Source organism: Manis javanica, chromosome 9 (assembly GCF_040802235.1).
Source record: "Manis javanica isolate MJ-LG chromosome 9, MJ_LKY, whole genome shotgun sequence".
NCBI classification, from domain to species: domain Eukaryota; kingdom Metazoa; phylum Chordata; class Mammalia; order Pholidota; family Manidae; genus Manis; species Manis javanica.
Window position 1 is genome coordinate 29588347 of NC_133164.1, and position 13890 is coordinate 29602236.

The 13890-nt window shown below is 36.8% G+C and overlaps 1 protein-coding gene across 6 annotated transcripts in view; it reads left to right on the top strand.

Annotated features, from left to right (window-relative positions):
* Positions 1–13890, top strand: part of TBC1D4 (TBC1 domain family member 4) — a 192041-nt gene that overhangs the window by 148206 nt on the left and 29945 nt on the right. For 3 of the 6 annotated variants that reach the window (XM_073212494.1, XM_073212496.1, XM_073212498.1), the window contains 2 exons: positions 1493–1516; positions 6795–6955. In XM_073212494.1, the coding sequence (XP_073068595.1) occupies positions 1493–1516; positions 6795–6955 (185 nt within the window). Of the gene's footprint in view, positions 1–1492; positions 1517–6794; positions 7045–13890 lie in introns of those variants that run through there. The other 3 variants (XM_073212495.1, XM_073212497.1, XM_073212499.1) reach the window with 2 other exon arrangements.

The following is a 13890-nucleotide window of genomic DNA, read 5'->3' on the forward strand; positions in this document are numbered from 1 at the left end:
TTCCCATTTTTATGTGCTCTTCAGTTCATTAGTTTTTATTGCTGTGTAGTATTCCATTTAATATATCACAATTTACCCATTCCTTTTTCTGATGGCATATGGATTGTTTCTAGTGTTTGGCTCTTAAAAGAGTACTGTCCTAGATATTATTACATGTACCTGTGCATCATTAATGACTATCTACAGACTAGTGAAATTGTTGGACAGAATTCAGTTTTAATAGGTTTATTTTAACTACAAGTCACTTAAACATAAATTTGCTAGTTATAATCTTGGAGAGGGTATTTCTTAAATTCGTATTTTGAAATAATTTCAGATTTACAGAAAAGCTACGAAAGTATTATGGTGAGCTTCTGTTAATCCTTTATCCAGATTTCATCAATTTTGAACATTTGCCACATTTACTTTATCATTCTCTCTGTCCATTTACATATATATACATGCATACATATATGCATATATATTTCTTTATTCTAAGCCATTTTTGAATAGGTTGCTTACATCATGTTCCTTTACACTGAATCTTTAGTGTTTATATCCTAAGAGTGAGAATTTTTAAGAGCACGGTTTTAATCCTGTGATTTCTGAACTCTGCATTTCTCATTATCACTATTTTCAGAACACCATGCACACACAATTTCCATGATGTCTGTTGTAACTACTCGGAATATTGAGTGGAGGAGGTTATTCATGCTATGAATTATGATTTTCATTTCACTTGAATCATAATTTTTTTCACTTGTGTAGAATGGATAACTAAGTAAATATGCATAGTTAAGGTATAGAGTGGCTTTGCAAATAGGCATATTAATTTATAATTCAGATTAGGCAGTCTGCTCTGGGACCACTATTGTGAAGTATTAAAAACATGTCACTTTACTGTTTTTAAGTAGGCTGAGAAAAGAGCCAAGATATTTTTAATGTCATGATTTATTGATTACTAGGCTTATTTGCACAGCATTGAAATGATAAAGGGACTAAGCATGTGTTTTGTTTTGCCTTATTTTGTACTAATTTTTAACATTTAATGTTATTTCATTGTTTAGTAGCTAAACTATAATTCTGTATACTTATATACATATTTGTATAATCAACATATATCAGATATAATATATTCTTTCTATCAACAGACATCTTTGTCATTGCTTATAGTTCTTGGCTTTTAAGCCTATAATTTAAAAGTTTATTTATATTGAAGTTCATTGGTTAAAAGTAAAATGATAGTCATTACTTATACTTACTTAAAAACTTTTCAATGAGAAAATAAGATTTTTATTGATGAAGTACTTTGCAGTACAATTTAGTTCTATGTAGTTCTCTTGTTAATTCATGGGTAAAAGTAGTATAAGTCACTCGTTATGGTTCATTATTTTAATAACCATATCCAGGCCTAATTGATGACTTATGAGATTACCTTTTTATTCTAAATCCTTGTTTGGGACATATATTTATCTCTCTTGTGCTAATGTCATTTGTTTTCCTGTTGTATTAGACAGGACACTGCTTCAGAATCAAGGTGATTAGTGGTCTAAATACTTTGACTTAAAAAAAACTCCTAAATTCTTCCAACTGAATATCACCATTAGTTTAAAAAGCAGTTTTTGTTTTTTTGTCTTTGGCTGTCTTCTGAATGCATGCCATCATTCTGGTGCTATGACTATATAGGAGGGAAAATGTAATGCCTGGTGTAATCACAGATCACAAATGATCATGCAAAATGTTGATTGCTATCAGACATCCTGTTTCTACTCAATTCCATGTTGACATTTCCATAAAAACTGGGTTGTGGCCTTCAATCAAAGCCTAATTTTAATTCTGAATTAATAGATATGAGTTTGCTCATTTGGAGGTACCTATGTACATGTAAAGAGTTTATTTCAGATCCCAAGATGATGCAGAAATGAACATCCTAAGAGAAACATACTTAAAAAATAGAATCTGGTTTTTACATGAAGAGGATTATCACTCTATTTTTGTTCATTTTAATTCCTGACACTTTGGTTACTTTGAGACATTGCTGAGGTTGGTCTGGACACGGGAAGACACTGACTCCCTTATGTAAGTCTGACCACCTCGGTGATGACATCTCTTCCCCTCGGCCCACGTGCTTTTTGTGGAAACCGTCCAGAGTCACAGTACCTTAACTGAAGATAATGATTCTTTGCTTTGTTCTAGTTTCCACTTTGCTTATATCACAAATCCAATGGAAAGCAGACATGTCCATCTTCCTATTTGGGACCACTAACATTTAGATTTCTTTCCAGCTGGGATGAAAGCACAGTATTAAAGATTGTACTAGAAAGAGATGTTAAAGGAGAAAAAAGAAAATTATTTTGGCCACATTGCTAAGACAAAAGGTGTCTTTTTTGAGACTTAGAAATGACCTATACTTTTTTATGGTTGAGTATAAGACCATTTAAATAATACTTCTTATCTACTTTTAAAAGCCTAATGGAAATGTTACTTTTACTTCATGTACTATTAGAGGCAGAGAATTATGTCCGTTTACTACCTTAAAAATCATTTGGCCTGTAATTTCCTTACTTTACATATGGTTAGATTGAATCCTAGGAATGTTCAATATCTTGCTTGTTGTCATTTTAATCTTAGGGTAGAAGGATGTGAGTAAGCAAAAGAGCTACCCAGAGATATTTTAAATTCTAATGTAAAGAATTCACCTAATTAAAAAAAAAATTTCACTCATTGTAGAGTTTAGGAAATTCTGTTCTTATTCTTTTTTTTGTTTTATACATTGTCCACTGATCTATCTCTTTTGACTCATAGCTCTGATGCAACATATTTGATTTCCACTAGAGTAGTCCAATCTCAATTTTATTTAATTAGTAAAGATTTTTCATAGGATGATAGGTGAGTACTTAGTTGAAAGCCAGGACTTAGTTAAACTATTAGTACACATGATGTGATTATGAGTTAAATTGCACTATGGATCCTATGGAAAAGAACTGAAGTTTCATCATTAAGTTGTTCCATACAGCCTTTCTTAAAGCATTTGCAAAGAGAAAGCTTTTTCAGATTTCTCTTAAGTTGCTATCACAATCAAGTTTTGTGTCTATCTTGAGTTGAATACACTGTGATTTAGATGGAGATTTAATCTGTATATAGCCATTTATTTGGACTTTATGGTGCCAGTAGTTTTAGAGGGGTGCTAGGGAGTTGGATAGATAGTGGGAGGCAGTCTGCTGCTCAGAACACCACCTTTGCAAAACTAGTTCTGACTCAAGAGTTTACCTGTGTAAACAATGTGTCTGTGTTACCCTGATGGGAAATAAAACATGACTGCATCCTTCTTATTGTTGAGTCCCTGCAAGTGGTCACTAAAACACCTTTATCTGTCCTCTATCCAGTGAATTAATTGTTATTGAAGTAGGCAAGTAGGCATGAAAAGCTGTGTTAACATGAGAGTATAATGGTAGTAGTTGAGGTGGTGAAGGCCAAGAATATATTAAAAGTTATCTTAAAGCTTTGTGAGGGAGGTTCATATCATATCCATAGCTTTTGATTGATGCTGTGTCCAGAAGTACTTGGAAATGCCTGCCAGCCTCCATAGTGATAGGCATAATATAGGCTATTCCCTCCCCTTAGAAAGCCTTCATTTGTGTTCACAGACTGGTGCTTGATTAGTTGGTGACTGGCAATCGAAAATATAGGTAGAATATACCAATATAAAAATAGGTAGGAATTATCCACATTGTATTTCTTTCCTAGTTATTCATTTTTAATTTCATGAATTCTCAACAGAAGTAATGCTGGCACAAAATTCTTCTGAATATATCTCTTGGGAAGCAATTTTATAATGCATATGTTGATATTCCCAAATGTAAAAGGAGAAGAAAAAAGACTATATGGAAAAAACAAGGGAATGGTTCTAATTTGCTTCATCATTTAAAAATGTGAATATAATTAATATGCCAATATATGTATATTCCACCATATTAATATTTTTGATTTGACCCTTCTATTTAAAAATAAAAAGTATTTATATTTTGAAATGAGATTATTTTAAAAGCAAAGAAAAGCAAGCAAGACATTTACATAAATGTCTAGAAAAAATGTATACATAAATGTCTAGATAAAAGTGCTTAGAACAATGCCTGGCACAGAGTGTGTGCTTTTTTTTTTTTTGCACGATCCTGATTATTACCATAGGAAATACCACATGTTATTTTGGTTTTTATTTCACTCAAAAAAATTGGTGTTATGCTTGCCTTCCTGCTAAGTTTAACTCTAGGAGAAGTTAAAGTGAAAACTGTTGTAAAGAACAACCCCAGAGGTATATCAACAACAAGAAACAGAAAACACCCTCCTTCCTCATCTCAGTGTGGTTCCCAAGATGGGATAGAAGAATCTTGATGTACAGAATTTAGTGTTTCACGTGTTTTGGGTTCTTGAACTTTATGCATCCATGTTCCCCAAGAAGCATATATTTTATAAGCAATAATGAAACTGATATAGGTAGTTCTCAGTTTTATTTTTAGTATTATCTAAGCACTTGATATGTCATTAACAGTGAATTGGAAGTTGATTTTTTTAGAAAACATTTTAATTCTGACATTAAAATATAGATGTTTCTGATCCTTTGGTTTGGTTTAGTCTAGTTTTGTTAGAGCTGCTATGAAATCAAGAGAAACTAATATTTATTGAACATATGTCCTGTGAGCCATTGAAATAGTATTTATATATTTCATTTGGCTTTTTAGGCTTAAATTATAAGTTGCAGGCCTTTACATCAGATGGGAATACTTGTGGAGAAAAGATTCCTTATGTTGTGTACTAACACTATTGTCATTATCAATAGCTATCAACAGCTTAGTTTATGGAAATGGAGCTATTAGAACTTTCTGCCAAAAATACTTAAAAGTTATGACTATGAACAGGGATTTAAAGAAGTAATCTTTTGTTTATTCCTGACATCCTAGCCATTATTTTTTTTTTGGGGGGGGGGTTCATTTTGACCTTGTGAGTTAATGTTTCACATGGTTTTTACACCTTAGTTTACCCAATGGATATTTGTTGAGTGCTTACTATTACTTATCAGTTACTACAGTAGGAGTTAGAAATATACCCATTAATGAGGCATTCAGCAAATAGGCCAGTGAGACAGTGTTACTAAACTGAAGATACAGGATACTGAAAGAGTGTTAACCAGGATATGACTATTCCTTTAAGAATGTTTAATCACAGCTTCCAAAAGGGAAATACTTGAATTAATGCTTTCCAAAGTGGAAGTATAAATAAATATACTTTACACAAATAAATAAAATGATTAACATACTTATTTAGTCTTGCAGGGAGTTTTTAACTGTGGATGCATATAAGGGTTTATAATTTTATCCAGGATATAAAACAAAGAGGGTTAGACTGTTTTGAATAGAGTGTATCAGGTACTTTCCAAAGTATCATAATACATCATGACACGTCTGTGTAGGAGCTCAAAGGTATGTCTTTTTCTTAACCTTAATTTACCTAATCCAGAAGTAATATTTTCAGGAAAATAGATCAAGATTAGAAATAACTAAATTTCCTGATACCTGTGAGCATATAAAGTAAGGAAAAACATGGCAGGCAGGTACGGAAGTGCTCTCCTGACGGTTGGCTGTCTCAGCTTTACTGAGTTCCGCTGAGGACCTGTGTAGAGTGATGGCTTTTCTAGCCGAGTTTCATTTCTGACTTAAGTACTGACACTTCTTGAATCCATCAGAAGTCCTGTACCTTCACTTGTTGGTATCACCACCTATAAATACTGGCATCTTCATCATCCTTTCAGGAAAGCACAGAAACTTTGAAACTTAAAAATGGTAAAATATTCCCACCACTAACAGCAATAATTACTGCATGGTGTTCCAGCAGCTAACCTAGTTGGTCTCAAAAGTAGGTTTGAGTCTTTGTTGCAAAGAGGTCTAGCATAGCTCAGAGTTGTCTTTCCTAGAAAATGAAATTCTTAGAGCAGACCAGTATTTCCACGTGTTTGTTTCACAAAATAGATTAATGTAGAAAGAGGAGACACCCCCAGTCCTCCTCCCCTCAAGCTGGTGAAGGTGATTCTTGGAGCAAATAATTTAAATAAGTTACGGAATTTCTGTACACTAATTCCCTCTTAGAGAATCACAGTGTGTGCCAGCATATCATAGGCTCTATGAGGTCCTGATAGAATCAAGTATGTTTAACATTTAAAATTTAACCTGTACAATCTTACTTGGCCACAGTGTTTTGTAGAATATCACCTAAAATTAATCCCAAGCTGACCATCCAACCTTTTTATTCAGGTTACTTTCTATTAGGATCTAGCTACCAGTAGCTAACAGTTCAGAGACAGATCTTAATAGTCACAGGCAATGAGAAGTGATCAGTATCAGCCTCATCTATAAGAACTACAAGAAAAACTCTTTGTGAGCCTTTTATGGAACAGTCACAAAATTGTTTAGAATATATGCTATTAATTTTAGTTTTTTCGTAACGCCTGAGTTCATTACCTAAGCAACTCTTGCTCTTCTGTGTACGTCCTTCTGTTTCTCAGATTGAGACTTGAAATGGTTGGCTACTATGGAATGAGTAGAAACAGGTGAGCCTAATGGCAGGGCGTGGCCTGGATTGCATTTTTCCCAGGATGTGGTGGCCTGGGTGGCCAGCGTGCCTACTGACACATCACTCCATGTTGCCTGGGGCTTGTGCTTCCCGTGGTGGAACTTGTGAATGGCTTGTGCTACCATGTCATTGTGAAGACCCACGCTATGCATCTCTCCTTAACACATTCTGTATGTATTTGCTCTCTGCAGCGATGGAGAGGGGAGAAAAAGGACCTCGTCTACTTGCAGCAATGAGTCCCTAAATGCCGGCGGAACCCCTGTCACTCCTCACCGAATCTCCTGGCGGCAGCGCATTTTCCTCAGAGTCGCTTCTCCCATGAACAGATCTCCTTCAGCAATGCAGCAACAGGGTCTGTGGGGCACGTGCCAGAGAAGCGCTACTTACTAGTATCACGTGCTGGGGAGTGGAATGCACTGCTTTGTGTACAAAGATATTTAAGTGATTATAGCAGAGAAATAACTGCTTTCTATATCTGATTATGAACAGTGGTTAATGCCTCAGTTATCATTAGACCATCTGAGACATTCAGTAAATGCCTATTGAATGAATTGAAGGAGTGAGTGAGCTTCGAAAACTGAAAGCTATGAGAATGCTAGGAAACAAGTCACAGATTTTTTTTTTTTTTTTTTTTTTTTGAGAGGGCATCTCTCATATTTATTGATCAAATGGTTGTTAACAACAATAAAATTCAGTATAGGGGGGTCAATGCTCAATGTACAATCATTAATCCATCTCAAGCCTAATTCTCGTCAGTCTCCAATCTTCTGAAGCATAACGAACAAGTTCTTACATGGTGAACGAATTCTTACAGAGTGAATAAATTCTTACATGGTGAATAGTACAAGGGCATTCATCACAGAAACTTTCGGTTTTGATCATGCAATATGACCTATAAACCATCAGGTCAAATATGAATATTCATTTGATTTTTGTACTTGATTTATATGTTGATCCCACATTTCTCCTATTATTATTATTATTTTTATTTTTAATAAAATGCTGAAGTGGTAGGTAGATGCAAGATAAAGGTAGAAAACATAGTTTAGTGCTGTAAGAAGGCAAATGTAGATGATCAGATGATCAGGTGTGTGCCTATGGACTAAGTATTAATCCAGGCTAGACAAGGGCAGCAAGACATCCACGGATGCAGAAGATTTCTCTCAAAGCAGGGGGGGTGAGGTTCTGAGCCTCACCTCTGTTGATCCCCAAATTCTCACCTGATGGCCCCCCTGCGACTGTGCCTGTCTTAGGTTGTTCCTCCCTTGAGGAATCTTACCCGTCTCTGGCTAACCAGTCATCTTCCGGGGCCATACAGGGAAATGTAAAGTTGATAAGTGAGAGAGAAGCCATATTGTTTGCAAAGGTTAGCTTTTTACTTCTTTGCAGATTTATGCCCTGTGGCTTCTATGCCCAGCACTTGTCTCGAGGTATCTTTACCACCTGGAGGAATTATGATACTCGGTAAATTCGATATGAGGCACGAATTCTATTTAAGGTTTGTAATTAGGAAGGAAGAAGAAAAGCTATAGATGTAGCATATGAAGGAAACTTGGGAGGATTGATTATTTCTTTGACATATCTTCTTGTATAGTACCTTAAGTATGTATAGGTTTTAAACTACTAACTAATTTGCACACACATATTAACATAATAGGAATACGGTGACATAAACAAAGCAAATCTATAATTACCAGCCATCTCCAGTGAAGCCAAGAAAACCATTTAGGCACCCTAGGCATTTGTGAAAATTTATCTATAATATGATGGATATTGTCCAACTGTACTTGAACCATCACACAAATTAAAGCAGCCCATTTCTGGGATCTGTTCACATCCCATATGTTCTTTTAACCATAGATAGTCTATAGTCATGAGATTTTGGGGTGCTACAACTTGCACCCCTCCCAACTCCTGGTTGAGTTCCAACAGTACAGATCCAGTCAAATTCGTTGTCTCACTGTATGCACATGCCAGCCTAGACATCTCCCTCCTCCTTCTTATGGCAAGTCCAGGAGACGGTGGGCTGGATGCAGCCACAACCGCAGCATCGTCCGGATCCCTGGGGAGGCTTTTTGATGATCATCCCCCGGCACGAGTCCTCCAGAGAGTGCTGATGCCGGAAGCTCCTCCTCATATCGTATCTTATTTCATTTTCTGGGTATCCAAGCTAGGCCTTGATCTTCTGCGTAGAAACAAACAGACCCTTTGCCCACACTTTGACATGCCCTCTATACCACTGTGCAGAACTCATTGGAGGTCAGCACACAGTAACTGCTTTTTTTTTTTTTTTTTTTAATTAAGAGAAAGGAATATTATCAGAAAAGAGTACCTCCATAGCTGATCATCTGACACCCTTTAAGTGATCAACATTAAGGATATTTAAAGCATGCGTTGATCTTTGATTTACCAATAGTTTTTTTTTTTTTTTTTTGAGAGGGCATCTCTCATATTTATTGATCAAATGGTTGTTAACAACAATAAAATTCAGTATAGGGGGGTCAATGCTCAATGTACAATCATTAATCCATCTCAAGCCTAATTCTCGTCAGTCTCCAATCTTCTGAAGCATAACGAACAAGTTCTTACATGGTGAACGAATTCTTACATAGTGAATAAATTCTTACATGGTGAACAGTACAAGGGCAGTCATCACAGAAACTTTCGGTTTTGATCATGCAATATGACCTATAAACCATCAGGTCAAATATGAATATTCATTTGATTTTTGTACTTGATTTATATGTTGATCCCACATTTCTCCTATTATTATTATTATTTTTATTTTTAATAAAATGCTGAAGTGGTAGGTAGATGCAAGATAAAGGTAGAAAACATAGTTTAGTGCTGTAAGAAGGCAAATGTAGATGATCAGATGATCAGGTGTGTGCCTATGGACTAAGTATTAATCCAGGCTAGACAAGGGCAGCAAAACATCCACGGATGCAGAAGATTTCTCTCAAAACAGGGGGGGTGAGGTTCTGAGCCTCACCTCTGTTGATCCCCAAATTCTCACCTGATGGCCCCCCTGCGACTGTGCCTGTCTTAGGTTGTTCCTCCCTTGAGGAATCTTACCCGTCTCTGGCTAACCAGTCATCTTCCGGGGCCATACAGGGAAATGTAAAGTTGGTAAGTGAGAGAGAAGCCATATTGTTTGCAAAGGTTGGTTTTTTCTTCTTTGCAGATTTATGCCCTGTGGCTTCTATGCCCAGCACTTGTCTCGAGGTATCTTTACCACCTGGAGGAATTATGATACTCGGTAAATTCGATATGAGGCACGAATTCTATTTAAAGTTTGTAATTAGGAAGGAAGAAGAAAAGCTATAGATGTAGCATATGAAGGAAACTTGGGAGGATTGATTATTTCTTTGACATATCTTCTTGTAGAGTACCTTAAGTATGTATAGGTTTTAAACTACTAACTAATTTGCACACACATATTGACATAATAGGAATACGGTGACATAAACAAAGCAAATCTATAATTACCAGCCATCTCCAGTGAAGCCAAGAAAACCATTTAGGCACCCTAGGCATTTGTGAAAATTTATCTATGATATGATGGATATTTTCCAACTGTACTTGAACCATTAGACAAATTAAAGCAGCCCATTTCTGGGATCTGTTCACATCCCATATGTTCTTTTAACCATAGATAGTCTATAGTCATGAGATTTTGGGGTGCTACAACTTGCACCCCTCCCAACTCCTGGTTGAGTTCCAACAGTACAGATCCGGTCAAATTCGTTGTCTCACTGTATGCACATGCCAGCCTAGACATCTCCCTCCTCCTTCTCATGGCAAGTCCAGGAGATGGTGGGCTGGATGCAGCCACAACCGCAGCATCGTCCGGATCCCTGTGGAGGCTTTTTGATGATCATCCCCCGGCACGAGTCCTCCAGAGAGTGCTGATGCCGGAAGCTCCTCCTCATATCGTATCTTAGTTCATTTTCTGGGTATCCAAGCTAGGCCTTGATCTTCTGCGTAGAAACAAACAGACCCTTTGCCCACACTTTGACATGCCCTCTATACCACTGTGCAGAACTCATTGGAGGTCAGCACACAGTAACTGCTTTTTTTTTTTTTTTTTTTTAATTAAGAGAAAGGAATATTATCAGAAAAGAGTACCTCCATAGCTGATCATCTGACACCCTTTAAGTGATCAACATTAAGGATATTTAAAGCATGCGTTGATCTTTGATTTACCAATAGTTTTATCCTGTTAAGGAGTAATCCCCCTTTTCTTTCTTTCTTTCTTTTTTTTTTTTTTTTAATTTTTAATCTACACTTACCTGAAGAATACTATGTTTACTATGCTCTCCCCTATATCAGGTCCCCCCTAACAACCACATTACGGTTACTGTCCATCAGCTTTGCAAAATGTTGTAGAGTCACTACTTGTCCTCTCTGTGTTGTGCAGCCCACCCTCCCCTTTCTCCCTCCCCCCCATGCATGCTAATCTTAATACCCCCCTTCTTCTTCCCCCCCCTTATCCCTCCCTGCCCACCCATCCTCCCCAGTTCCTTTCCCTTTGGTACCTGTTAGTCCATTTTTGGGTTCTGTAATTCTGCTGCTGTTTTGTTCCTTCAGTTTTTCCTTTGTTCCTATACTCCTCAGATGAGTGAAATCATTTGGTATTTCTCTTTCTCCGCTTGGCTTATTTCACTGAGCATAATACTCTCCAGCTCCATCCATGTTGCTGCAAATGGTTGGATTTTTCCACTTCTTATGGCTGAGTAGTATTCCATTGTGTATATGTACCACATCTTCTTTATCCATTCATCTACAGATGGACATTTAGGTTGCTTCCAATTCTTGGCTATTGTAAATAGTGCTGCGATAAACATAGGAGTGCATCTGTCTTTCTCAAACTTGATTGCTGCGTTCTTAGGGTAAATTCCTAGGAGTGGAATTCCTGGGTCAAATGGTAGGTCTGTTTTGAGCATTTTGATGCACCTCCATACTGCTTTCCACAATGGTTGAACTAATTTACATTCCCACCAGCAGTGTAGGAGGGTTCCCCTTTCTCCACAGCCTCGCCAACATTTGTTGTTGTTTGTCTTTTGGATGGCAGCTATCCTTACTGGTGTGAGGTGATACCTCATTGTAGTTTTAATTTGCATTTCTCTGATAATTAGCGATGTGGAGCATCTTTTCATGTGTCTCTTGGCCATCTGTATTTCTTTTTTGGAGAACTGTCTGTTCAGTTCCTCTGCCCATTTTTTAATTGGGTTATTTGTTTTTTGTTTGTTGAGGCGTGTGAGCTCTTTATATATTCTGGACGTCAAGCCTTTATCAGATCTGTCATTTTCAAATATATTCTCCCATACTGTAGGGTTCCTTTTTGTTCTATTGATGGTGTCTTTCGCTGTACAGAAGCTTTTCAGCTTAATGTAGTCCCACTTGCTCATTTTTGCTGTTGTTTTCCTTGCCCGGGGAGATATGTTCAAGAAGAGATCACTCATGTTTATGTCTAAGAGGTTTTTGCCTATGTTTTTTTCCAAGAGTTTAATGGTTTCGTGACTTACATTCAGGTCTTTGATCCATTTTGAGTTTACCTTTGTATATGGGGTTAGACAATGGTCCAGTTTCATTCTCCTACATGTAGCTGTCCAGTTTTGCCAGCACCATCTGTTGAAGAGACTGTCATTTTGCCATTGTATGTCCATGGCTCCTTTATCAAATATTAATTGACCATATATGTTTGGGTTAATTTCTGGGGTCTCTAATCTGTTCCACTGGTCTGTGGCTCTGTTCTTGTGCCAGTACCAAATTGTCTTGATTACTATGGCTTTGTAGTAGAGCTTGAAGTTGGGGAGTGAGATCCCCCCTACTTTATTCTTCTTTTTCAGGATTGCTTTGGCTATTCGGGGTCTTTGGTGTTTCCATATGAATTTTTGAATTATTTGTTCCAATTCATTGAAGAATGTTGCTGGTAATTTGAGAGGGATTGCATCAAATTTGTATATTGCTTTCGGCAGGATGGCCATTTTGACGATATTAATTCTTCCTAGCCATGAGCATGGGATGAGTTTCCATTTATTAGTGTCCCCTTTAATTTCTCTTAAGAGTGACTTGTAGTTTTCAGAGTATAAGTCTTTCACTTCCTTGGTTAGGTTTATTCCTAGGTATTTTATTCTTTTTGATGCAATGGTGAATGGAATTGTTTTCCTGATTTCTCTTTCTATTGATTCGTTGTTAGTGTATAGGAAAGCTACAGATTTCTGTGTGTTGATTTTGTATCCTGCAACTTTGCTGTATTCCGATATCAGTTCTAGTAGTTTTGGAGTGGAGTCTTTAGGGTTTTTTATGTACAGTATCATATCATCTGCAAATAGTGACAGTTTAACTTCTTCTTTACCAATCTGGATTCCTTGTATTTCTTTGTTTTGTCTGATTGCCGTGGCTAGGACCTCCAGTACTATGTTAAATAACAGTGGGGAGAGTGGGCATCCCTGTCTGGTTCCCGATCTCAGTGGAAATGCTTTCAGCTTCTCGCTGTTCAGTATAATGCTGGCTGTGGGTTTATCATAGATGGCCTTTATTATGTTGAGGTACTTGCCCTCTATTCCCATTTTGCTGAGAGTTTTTATCATGAATGGATGTTGAATTTTGTCAAATGCTTTTTCAGCATCTATGGAGATGATCATGTGGTTTTTGTCTTTCTTTTTGTTGATGTGGTGGATGATGTTGATGGATTTTCGAATGTTGTACCATCCTTGCATCCCTGGGATGAACCCCACTTGGTCATGGTGTATGATCCTTTTGATATACTGTTGAATTCTGTTTGCTAATATTTTATTGAGTATTTTTGCATCTACATTCATCAGGGATATTGGTCTGTAATTTTCTTTTTTGGTGGGGTCTTTTCCTGGTTTTGGTATTAGGGTGATGTTGGCTTCATAGAATGAGTTTGGGAGTATTCCCTCTTCTTCTATTTTGTGGAACACTTTAAGGAGAATGGGTATTATGTCTTCTCTGTGTGTCTGATAAAATTCCGAGGTAAATCCGTCCGGCCCCGGGGTTTTGTTCTTGGGTAGTTTTTTGATTACTGTTTCAATTTCTTTGCTTGTAATTGGTTTGTTTAACTTTTGTGTTTCTTCCTTGGTCAGTCTTGGGAGGTTGTATTTTTCTAGGAAGTTGTCCATTTCTTCTAGGTTTTCCAGCTTGTTGGCATATAGGTTTTCATAGTAGTCTTTAATAATTCTTTGTATTTCTGTGGAGTCTGTCGTGATTTTTCCTTTCTCATTTCTGATTATGTTGATTTGTGTTGACTCTCTTTTTCTC